Raw genomic sequence first — 12,363 nt, forward strand, 5'->3', positions numbered from 1 at the left:
GATTCCTTCTTCTCTAGCCCCTTAACTGTTTCCATTTACTCCCCAGATTCTTCCTTCATCTCCCCCTCCCCCATCCACCTGGCCTCACCTATCACCTTCTACCTTGTTCTCCTTCTCCTCCTCCTCCACATTTCTTTAATATCTAAAATCTTCCATCTTTTTTTCAAGTCCTGATGAAGGCACTTGGCCCAAAACTTTGACAGTTTATTCATTTCCATAGATTCTGCATGATCTGCTGAGTTTTTCCAGCACTTTGTGTGCGCTGCTCTGGATTTCCAACATCTGCAGAATCTCCTGTGTTTAAACTATTTACAAACCTTGCAGATTCTAATAAGTGATTCTGTAGATGCTGGAAATCCAGAGCAACACACACAAAATGCTGGAGGAATTCAGTAGGTCAAGTAGCATTTATGGAGAGGAATAAACGTTCAATGTTTCAGGCCAAGACCCTCCGACAGGACTGGAAAGGAAAGGGGAAGAAGCCAGAACGAGAAGGTGGGAGCAAATGGAGGAGTGCAAGCTGGAAGGTGATAGGTGAAACCAGATGAGGTGGGGGGGGGTGGTGGAATGAAATGAGAAACTGGGAGATCGGTGAAGGATGTAAAAATCTAAAGAAAAAGGAATCTGTTAGGACAGTGGGCCATGAGAGAAAAGAAAGGAGGAGGGGAACGAGAGAGGTAATGGGCAGGTAAGAGAGGGGTGAGAGGGGAGCCAGAATGGGGAATGCAAAAAAACAAGGGAGGCAAGAGAAATTAGTTGAAGTTAGAGAAATTGATGTTCTTGCCGTCAGGTTGGATGCTATCCAGATGAAATATGAGGTGTTGCTACTCCAACCTGAGCTTGGCCTCAGCGTTGCAGCAGACGTCTACTAAAAGGTCTGACGTTAGGTAAATCACCTGGACCAGATGGTGTAAACACCAGAGTTCTGAAACAGGTGGCGGAAGAAATTGTGGAGGCATTTACAATGATCTTTCAAGAATCACTAGATTCTGGGATAGTTCTGGAAGACTGAAAAATTGCAAATGTTACTCCACTCTTCAAGAAGTGAGAGAAACAGAAGAAAGGAAACTACAGGCTAGTCAGTGTGACCTCAGTAGTTAGTAAGATGTTGGAGTCAATTATTAAGGATGAGGTCTTAGAATACTTTAAGGCACATGTAAAATAGGCCGCAGTCAGCACTGTTTCCGCAAGGGGAAATCTTGCCTCACAAATCTGTTGGTATTCTTTGAAGAAGTAACAAGCAGGCTAAACAAAGGAGAATCGATTGTTGTGTACTTGGATTTTCAGAAGGCCTTTGACAAGGTGCCATACATGAGGCTGCTTAAAAGCTCCAAGCCCATGGTCCTACAAAAAAGATTCCTGTGGGAAAAAAAGAGCCTTTTTTTGACTGGCTGCTGGTGAGTAGAGGTTTTCCACAGGAGTCTGTATTAGGACTGATTCTTTTTATTCTACAAGTCAATGATTTGGATGATGTAAGCTTTTATAAGTATATAAAGAGTAAAAGAGAGTAGAGGGTAGATATAGGACCAATACAAAATGTCTCTGGAGATATTGTAATGAGAGATGCAGAGATGGCAGAGTGTCCTCTTGTCCTAGAATCCCCTACCATATCTAATAACTTTGCCATATCTAATCTGTTCAGGCCTTTTAACATTCTGAATCTTTCTATGAGATCCCCCCCCCCCCCTCCCCTCATTCTCCTGAACTCCAGGGAATACAGCCCAAGAGCTGCCAGTCATTCCTCATACTGTAACCCTTTCATTCCTGGAATCATTCTCGTGAATCTTCTCCGAACCCTCTCCAACGTCAGTATATCCTTTCTAAAATAAGGAGCCCAAAACTGCACACAATACTCCAAGTGTGGTCTAGAAAGTGCCTCAACATCACATCCCGGCTCTTATATTCTATATCTCTAGAAATAAATGCCAACTTACATTCGCCTTCTTCACAACCGACTCAACCTGGAGGTTAATCTTTAGGTATCTTGCACAAGGACTCGCAAGTCCCTTTGTATCTCTGCATTTTGAATTCTCTCCCCATCTAAATAATAGTCCCTTCCACCAAAGTGCATGACCATATACTTTCCCACATTGTATTTCATTTTCCAGTTCTTTGCCCATTCCCCTAAACTATCCAAGTCTCTCTGCAGGCTCTCTGTTTCTTCATCACTATCTGCTCCTCCACCTATCTTTGTATCATCATCAAATTTAACCAAAAATCCATTAATACTGTAGTCCAAGTCATTGACGTATGTAGTAAAAAGCAGCGGTCCCAAAACCGACCCCTGTGGAACTCCACTGGTAACCAGCAGCCAGACAGAATAGGATCCCTTTATTCCCACTCTGTTTTCTGCTGACCAGCCAATGCTCCACCCATGATAGTAACTTCCCTGTAATTCCATGGACTCTTATCTTGCTAAGCAGCCTCATGTGTGGCACCTTGTCAAAGGCCTTCTGAAAATCCAAGTACACCACATCTACTGCATCTCCTTTGTCTACCCTGCTTGTAATTCCTCAAAGAATTGCAGTAGGTTTGTCAGGCAGGATTTTCCTTTCAGGAAACCATGCTGGCAGAGGAACTGAATGCGTATTTTGCATCAGTCTTCACAGTGGAAGACATATGTAGTATACCAGACATTCAAGAGTGTCAGGGAAGTGAAGTTTGTGTAGTGAAAATTATGACTGAGAAGGTGCTCAGGAAGCTTAATGGTCTGAGGGTGGATAAGTCTCCTGGACCTGATGGAATGCGCCCTCGGGGTCTGAAGGAAGTAGCTGGAGAGATTGTGGAGGCATTAACAATGATCTTTCAAGAATTGATAGATTCTGGCATTGTACCAGATGACTGGAAAATTGCAAATGTTACTCCGCTATTTAAGAAGGGTGGGAGGCAGCAGAAAGGAAACTGTAGGCCTGTTAGCTTGACACTAAGCTCTACCTATCGCTCCAAGTAACTGTTCACATGCAACAGTAGCTACACCCCACTACACCATTTCAACAGGTGGACTAACCATGTGATGGCAGCTGGCGTGCCTATAAACCAGTAAGACAGGGACATGCCTGTCCCAGCATGTGCAGTCTGTTCCGGCAGTCTGGACTAGTGAGATCAGCAATGATCTCCAACGGCCAGTAAGGCAATTCTGCAATACTTCATGGACAGTGAAGGGCACTGTAAGCACAGAAGATGCCATGGTCATCACAGCAACCAACAAAGACACCAATTTGTGATGGCAACCAGTATCACTGGACCTGGACGAGGTCCGGAGAGTGGAACTGTTCAAGTGCAATGGCTTTTCCACTTTAAAATTTCTCCTGCACTGGTGGCCTTACACTATTGGATACAATGGACAATCAACACTGAGCACCCAATCCTGGATGCCCTGCAGCTACATCTCAAGCAGATCAATCTGATATGTTATCTCTAACGGCTGCAGCACCTGCAAAGTGCCACTCAAATCATACAGATGGACATGCTCAATACTTACAAGGGGCTTGCTGACTTCTGTGAACTCTTCTCAGTCCTCTTCTCCTGCTTTGCTTTCAGCCTGGCTTCAGCTTTCTCCAGTTTCTTCGCATCTACCGTCTGAAATCACAATGAATGAAAAATGGGTTAAGTCAGGAATCAAGATTCAGAGAGCTTATGTACATAGAATGATTGTACGTCCATAAAGTGACGCATAAGGTGACTGATGTAAATGACAAAACAGTGGTGGTTGGGTGTGAGAAGGGGAAAGAAACTACTTTTGAGTATGGTGGTCCTGGCATGGATGCTATGTGGGCTTCTCAAAGATGGGAATGGGTCAAAAAAATCTATGAGCAGGAGGGTGTGATCCTTCAAGATTTTACTAGCCTTTTTCCAGCACATTCCTGTACATATGTCATTGATGGCTTGTAGGTTGCTGCTGATGATACGATGGGCAGTTTTGACTATTGTAGCTGAGCCCTCCTGTCCACTGCAGTGTAGAATCCATACCATGCAGTGATGTAGCTTGTCAGGATGCTCTCTACTGCGTATCTGTAGAATGATGCAAGGGCAGATGCGCATAAACTGTCTTCAGCCTCCTCAGAAAGTAGAGGTGTTGGTGAGCTTTCCTGATTGAGTAGTATATGTTCTGGGACCATGAGAGTTTGTGCAGGATGTGTATTCCCAGGTGTTTGAAACTGCTTGTAGTTTCCACCGCTGTGCCATCAATGTAAAGGGTTGTGAGTGGTGCGACCAATTGCAACTAGAAAACCCAGTGATGGATTTGCTGCTCTCCACCATTCACCTTCTGTAAATGCAGAATCACCTCACCTTACCCCAAAGTGCAGTCCTTCCTCATCTCTGGCTACACTTAGAGCAGAGAACATAGAATAGTACAGGCCCTTCAGTCCACAATGATGCGCTGAACCAAACAAATTAGTAATCAAATGACCAACTAAACTAATCTCTTCTGCCTACACACAGGAAAGATGTTGTCTAGGAGATCTAGGCCTCATATGGAGCCAGTGATCATTAATGGAGAATGTGTGGAGCAGGTTAAGACCTACAAGTATCTGGGAGTACAGTTAGACGAGAAGCTAGACTGGACTGCCAACACAGATGCCTTGTGCAGGAAGGCACAGAGTCGAATGTACTTCCTAAGAAGGTTGGCGTCATTCAATGTCTGTAGTGAGATGCTGAAGATGTTCTATAGGTCAGTTGTGGAGAGCGCCCTCTTCTTTGTGGTGGCGTGTTGGGGAGGAAGCATTAAGAAGAGGGACGCCTCACGTCTTAATAAGCTGGTAAGGAAGGCGGGCTCTGTCGTGGGCAAAGTACTGGAGAGTTTAACATGAAGGGCGCTGAGTAGGCTACGGTCAATTATGGATAACTCTGAACATCCTCTACATAGCACCATCCTGAGACAGAGAAGCAGTTTAAGCGACAGGTTACTATCGATGCAATGCTCCTCAGACAGGATGAAGAGGTCAATACTCCCCAGTGCCATTAGGCTTTACAATTCTACCGCCAGGACTTAAGAACTTTTTAAAGCTATTATTAATGCTTTTTGAGATGGTGACTTAGATGCATATCACATTTTTTTTACTGAGTTACGTATTGTATGTAATTAGTTTTGCTACAACAAGTGTATGGGACATTGGAAAAAAGTTGAATTTCCCCATGGGGATGAATAAAGTATCTATCTATCTATCTATCTATCTATCTATCATTGGCAATTTTATGGGATTCACCATTTTGTTTGTTCATAACGTTCCATGTCATATGACATGGGCGAACATGGTCTTTTCATGACCATGATTATTGTTGGCAAGCTTTTCTACAGAAGTGGTTTGCCATCATCTTCTTCCAGGCAGTGTCTTTACAAGATGGATGACCCCAGTATTATCAATACCCTTCAGAGACTGTCTGACTGGCAACAGTGGTCATATAACTAGGACTTGTGATATGCACCATGCAACCATCATTGCTTAACTTGACCCTGATTTGGGTGGGGGGTGGTCTAATTACGTGCTATACCTTGCCCAAGGGTGACCTGCAGACAAGTGGAGGGAAGGAGCACCTTACACCTTCTTTGGTAGGGATGCATCTCCACCTGCCACCCATGGCATTCACCACAGCAGTTCATATAATTAACCTCCCTACTCACCTACCTTATGGAACATAATGAGCAGGGTATCTGCCAGCTAAAGTCTACTGCTGGAGAACAAGAGATGTATCAACACAGTTCCACAATTTAAATACACAGATTGTGTTTTCTTTATCCACTTGCCTCAGAGATGAATGAAGACAAATAGAATGGATGCCAAGTTAAATTTTAAGAAGTCTAATATTATATTGCCATCAGATGAAATAATGCAGATTAAATCATTTAAAGGTTTGATGGAATAACATATTAAATGATATAACTCATTCATACAATTAGTAATAATGTAAGAAGGGGAAGTTGAGGAAATATACACCAGCCTCAGTGAGGAATCAACAGCAGGAAGGGTGAACAGTTTCAAATTCCTGGGTGTCAACATCTCTGAGGATCTATCACGGACCCAACATGTTGATGTGGACTTCAGGAAGGGGAAGTCTAGGGAACATACACCAGTCCTCATCAAGGGATCAGCAGTGAAAAGGGTGAGCAGTTTCAAGTTCCTGGAAGTCAAAATCTCTGAAGATCTATCCTGGGCCCAACATATTGATGTAATTACAAAGTAGGCAATACAGTGGCTATATTCCAATCATAGTTTGAGGAGACTTGGTATGTCACCAAAGCCTCTCACAAACTTCCACAGATGTATTGCAGGGAGCATTCTAACTGGTTGAATCACTGTCTAGTATAGGGGAACCGATGCACAGAAGTGGAAAAAGCTGCAGAGGGTTGCAGACACAGCCAACTCCATCATGGGCATTGGCATCCAGGATATCTTCAAAAGGTAAAGCCTCAAGAAGGGGGCATCCATCAATTAGGACCCTCAGCATCCAGGACATGCCCTCTTTTCCTTCCTACCACCAGGGAAAGGCACAGGGACCTGAAAACACACTCAACATTTTAGGAACATCTTCTTCCCCATCACCATGAGGTTTCTGAAACATCCATGAACCCATGACACTATCTCACTATTTTGATCTCATTTTATACTATCTATTCTTTTTATATTTTTTATTATTACATAGTAATTTTTATCATATTGCACTGTACCACTGTCATGAAACAACAAATTTCACAACATATATCAGTGCTAATAAACCTGATTCTGACATAACTCTTCCCCACCTATTGCACTGTGTCCATCACACTGGTTCATGGAAACCACTCTTTGTGCTAGCTATGGACTGGTCCATTCAATGAACACTGCAGGACTTCCCACCAGCTGCCATTATACCCATGACATCACAGAGCTAGTAGAGTATAAATCCAATGTGCTGAAAGCAAGCAATCTCTCTTTACTCTCTAGCTCACCATGGACTGGGTTGTGACCAGTGCTCAGGAAACAACTGAAGTGTAGCGCAGTACGAGAGGGCCCAGGCGCATACTTTAGATAAGTATTTGTAATAGGGTGCAAGTTGTAGGGTTTACTAAATGCTTAATGTCTGTCTTGTCCTTCCACTTTGAGCACACACTTAAATTGTGTGGGTCTAACTTGAATAGTTTACTGAAGGTTTAGTATCTATCCTGTCCTGTAAGTAAATGGTTAACTTACTTACCAGTTGTGTCCATCTTCTGTCCCCACTCACTGAACCAGTGATCCAGATTTCACACAACGGAGGAGAAAGCAGAGTTACTTAATGAATACTTTGCTTCAGTATTCACTATGGAAAAGGACTTTGGCGATTGAAGGGATGACTTACAACAGACTGAAAAAATTGAGCATATAGACATTAAGAAAGGAGCTTTTGGAAAACATAAAGTTGAAAGTCACCGGGACCAGACGAGATATACCACAGACTACTATGGGAGGTGAGGGAGGAGACTGCTGAGCCTCTGGCAATGATCTTTGCATCATCAATAGGGATGGAAGAGGTTCCAGAGGATTGGAGAGTTGCAGATGTGGTTCCCTTATTCAAAGAAAGGGAGTACAGATAGCCCAGGAAATCACAGATCAGTGAGTCTTACTTCAGTGGTTGGTAAGTTGATGGAGAAGATCCTGAGTGGCAGTATTTATGAACATTTGGAGAGGCATAATATGACTAGGAATAGTCAGCATGGCCTTACGAGTCTGAATTTTTTGAGGATGTGACTAAACATGTTGATGAAGGAGATGTAGTGTATATGGATTTCAGCAAGCCATTTAAGAAGGTTTATCAAATTCAAGGTTTATTGAGAAAGTAAGGAGGCATGGGATCCAAAGGGACCTTGCTTTGTGGAGCCAGAATTGACCTGTCCACAGAAGGCAAAGAATGGTTGTAAACAGGTCATATTCTGCACGGTGACCAGTGGTGTGCCTCAGGCATCTGTTCTGAAACCCCTTCTCTTCATGATTTTTTATAAATGACATAAATGAGGAAGTGAAGGGATGGGTTAGTAAAGTGGCTGATGGCACAAAGGTCGGAGGTGTTGTGGATAGTGCAGAGGGCTCTCAGAGTTTACAGTGATACATCGATATGATGCAAAACTGGGCTGATTTGTGGCAAATGGAGTTCAACCCAGGTAAGTGTGAGGTGGTTCATTTTAGTAGGTCAAATATGATGGCAGAATATAGTATTAATAGTAGGACTCCTGGCAGTGTGGAGGATCAGAGGGATCTTGGGGTCTGTGCCCACAGGACACTCAAAGCTGCTGCGCAGGTTGACTGAGTGGTTAAGAAGGCAAACAGTGCATTGGCTTTCATCAAACATGGGATTGAGTTCAAGAGCTGAGAGGTAATGTTACAGGTATATAGGACCCTGGTCAGACCCCACTTGGAGTACTGTGCTCTATTCTGGTCACTTCACTATAGGAAGGATGTGGAAATTATAGAAAGGGTGCAGAAGAGATTTACAAGGATGTTGCCTGGATTGGAGAGCATGCCTTTCAAGAATAGGTTGAGTGAACTTGGCCTTTTCTCCTTCGAGCAACGGAGGATGAGAGATGACCTGATAGAGGTGTACAAGATGATGACAGGCATTGATTGTGTGGATAGTCAGAGGCTTTTTCCTAGGACTGAAATGGCTAACATGAGAGGGCACAGTATTAAGGTGCTTAGAAGCAGGTACAGAAGGGATGTCAGGGCTAAAAAAAATTTTACGCAACGAGTGGCAACTGCGTGGAATGGGCTGCTGGCGATTCTGGTGGAGGCAGATACAATAGAGTCTTTTAAGAGGCTCCTGAATAGGTACATGGAGCTTAGAAAAATAGAGGGTATGGGTAAACTTAGGTAATTTCTAAAGTAAGTACATGTTTGGCACAGCATTGTGAGCCAAAAGTCCTGAATTGTATCGTAGGTTTTCTATGTTTCTATAAACCCTCAAAACTTTGAATTTCAGTGGAGTTTCTCTTATTTCAGAAACCCCCATGCAGAGTAACTGTGACCAATTCCATCCTTTGCAACTAATCACACATTCTAATAACAAGTGATACTTAATTAAAGTTGCCTCTGAGCAAGCGTGGTATGCAAACATATTACTAATGCATCTTGAGCTTGGAATCCTAGGGCATACACAAACGATTTGCAAAATCAAAACAAGATGATATTTATCAAAAGCACCACATGCTAAAATGCTGAGAAACTCAGGTCAGGTAGCATCTATGGAAATAAATAATGTGGGGGAGGGGAAGAAGTACAAGCTAAAAGCCTAGGTGGATTGGAGTTGGAGTAATAAGAAGTTGTGAGGTGATAGGTGGAAAAGATAAAGGACTGGAGAAGAAAGAATTTGATTGGAGAGCAGGGTGGACCATGGGATAAAAGGAAGGTGGAGGAGCACCAGGGGAGGTGACAGGCAGGTGAGGAGAAGAAGTAAGAAGGCAAGAGTGGGGAATTGATGACAAGGGAATAGGGAAAGGGAAAAATTACTGGAAGGTAGAGAAATTGATGTTCACACTATCAGGTTGGAGGTTACCTTGACGGAATATGAGGTGTTGTTCCTCCAACATGGGTGTCCTTATTGTGGCAGTAGAAGAGACCATGGATCGACATGTCAGAATGGGAAGAGGAATGGAATTAAAATGGCCAGTCTCCGGGAAATCCTGCATTTTGTGTGTGTGTTGCCCTGGATTTCCAGCATCTGCAAACCTCTTCTGTTTATGATATTTATAAAAGTTTTTTTTTTGCTGACACCAATTCATTGAGCTTTTGGTATTTCTAATTAGGGGGTTACAAGGAATTAGGGATGGAAGTTAATTTGTTTGCTTAATAAGGGGAAGAAATTCATGTGAAGTATCAGAACAGAGCTGTGGAAGTTTCTTTAAAGTCTCAAGAACACAAAAGTGACAATCAAGTTACTTTCTGCAGTCTTCCTGTGAAACAAATATCAGTGAAAACAATGGCACCCAGACCAGGACCACCAGACTCAAAAACAGTTAGTTTCCCGAAGCAGTAGAGCTGATCAACACCTTCCACCCACTACTCTCCATCCCCAACCACCACTACTTTATTACTTCCTGTCTGTCACCTTATGTACAGACACTCATGTGCCTAGTGTCACTTTATGGACATACAATCAATCTATGTGTACAAAATATATTATGTATTTATATCTTTGTGCTGCATCAGATTCAGAGTAACAATTACTTATTTACACTTGCGTACAGGAAATGACAGGAAACAATCTTGAATTTTGAATTTGTACTGAAGTTTTGACAGTACCGCACAGAAACAGGCCCTTCAGCTCACAATGTCTATGCTGACCTTGGTGCTGATCTAAAACATTCCCAACTGTATGCATCTGGTCTATATTCCAGCATTGCCTGCCTTGAAATGTGTCTGTGTCAATGCCTCTCAACTGGGGCTATCATACAGTATCTGCTGCCAGCACCACAGCTGGCAACACCTTCCAAGCAACTCCCCACAGAGGAAAATAAAAACTTGCCCTCCATATCTCCTATAAACTTTGCCCCTTCCAACTTAAACTTATGCCCTTTGAGTATGTACAAATCTACCCTGGGAAAAAGACACCAACTATCTCCTCCAGTTATTGTTGGCAGAATTTCAGGTGGTGACGAGGAGGCGTACAGGAGCAAGATAGGTCAGCTGGTTGAGTGGTGTTGCAGCAACAACCTTGTACTCAACATCAGTGAGACCAAGGACCTGATTGTGGACTGATTAAGAATCCTCATCACCCAGGACATGCCTTCTTCTTGTTCCTATCATCAAGGAGGTGGTAGAGGGACATGAAGATACACACTCAACACATAGGAACAGCTTCTTTCCCTACACCATCAGATTTCTGAATGGACAATGAACCCATGAACACTTCACTTTTTTCCCCTCTACTTTTGCACTACTTAATTAATTTAGTTTTTATTATATATACTGTTGTTTTATTATATATACTGTTGTAAATGTTGCAAAAGGTGGATTGTGTAGGTTAGAAGTAAATTGTGTTGTGAAGTTTTTGTATTTTTACGGTTTTCTCGTTTAGTTATTTATTATGTCTTTTTTTAATATTTTATTAACCCTGTGTTAAGACAAGGTGTAATAAAAAAATAGAAAACATTTCACTCAAATAGTACAATAAGTCGACGAATTGATGAAGAGGTTTTATGTGATAAACTGAAATACAACAGCTTCTCTATCCAGGTTGATGAGTCAACAGATTTCAGCAATAAATGTCATGTTGTAGCACTTGTAAGATTTGTAAATGATGGTGAAAGTCAAGAAAACTTTTTCTGTTGCAAAGAGCAGCCCAAAACAAGCAGTATTTAATGTTTTGTCTTCATATCTGGAAACAAAAGGTGTCTTGAAGGAACTGTGCTGGCATCCGTACTGATGGTGCCCCATCAATGAATGATAAGCTCCATGAGAAGTTTCATTTCTCTTGGAAAAAAAAGAGAAAATCCTGACATTGTCACAACACCCTGCTTTCTTCACAGAGAAACGCTGATGTCAAAAACTCTTGGAGATGAAATGAAAAAGTTCTGGATAATGCTACAAAAATATTTAACTTTATTAAACAAAGACCAGTTCACTTGAAAATTAAAAAAAAACTATGTGAAGACCTGGACAAAGAGCACACCAATCTCATGCTACATACAGAAATCTGGTGGCTTAGCAGTAGAATTACAGGGGTACTTTCAAGAAAATAGTAGGCCAGATTTTCCTGAGTGCTTTGAAGATGAAGAATGCCTGCAGAAACTAGCCTTCTTAGGAGACATATTTCATGAACCAGTTAAAAAAGTCTCTGCAAGGCCCTGGAGAAAATGTTTTGACTTCAAGTGACAAGATTTTTGGATTTAAAAGGATCATGATTTTTTAAAAAAATCAAGTTGTAAAAGGAAATCTTGAAATGTTTCCACTGCTGCTTGGGCTTGAGAGTGAGGAAAAATATCATTGAAAACATAAATTTATTATGTTTGCTTTATGATTTTTAAAAAATTATTAAAGGAAAAGAAAGATTAATTTCAAGAAAGGTACGCTAAGCTTTTTAAAGAAAGTTTGGCTAAAAACTCATTCTCTACTCAAAAGAGCATTGACAATTATTTTTGGATTATTATATCTACAACTTACTGATCACACAAACATACCGTGAGCAGTAGATATACTAATTTCTACACAAGTTTTCCCTGGGACCTGAAAATTATTTCAAGGGTTTCGCCACAGCAAAAAGCTTGAGAAAAGCTTGATCTATGATATTTTGGCTTTAGTATGTACTGTTATTTCACTACCACGTTCTACACACAAGCGATTCTACAAATGCTGGAAATCTAGATAAACTCACACAAAATGCTGGACGAACTCAGTAGGTCAGACAGATCTTTGG

General features: G+C 41.8%; 1 protein-coding gene across 3 annotated transcripts in view; it reads right to left on the minus strand.

The window, feature by feature from the left end:
* Nucleotides 1-12,363, minus strand: part of abcf3 (ATP-binding cassette, sub-family F (GCN20), member 3) — a 182,753-nt gene that overhangs the window by 126,133 nt on the left and 44,257 nt on the right. For all 3 annotated transcript variants that reach the window (XM_073041715.1, XM_073041713.1, XM_073041714.1), the window contains exon 5: nucleotides 3,482-3,579. In XM_073041715.1, coding sequence (XP_072897816.1) covers nucleotides 3,482-3,579 — 98 coding nt within the window. The remainder of the gene's footprint in view (nucleotides 1-3,481; nucleotides 3,580-12,363) is intronic.

Source organism: Hemitrygon akajei, chromosome 3, assembly GCF_048418815.1.
Source record: "Hemitrygon akajei chromosome 3, sHemAka1.3, whole genome shotgun sequence".
Classification (NCBI taxonomy): domain Eukaryota; kingdom Metazoa; phylum Chordata; class Chondrichthyes; order Myliobatiformes; family Dasyatidae; genus Hemitrygon; species Hemitrygon akajei.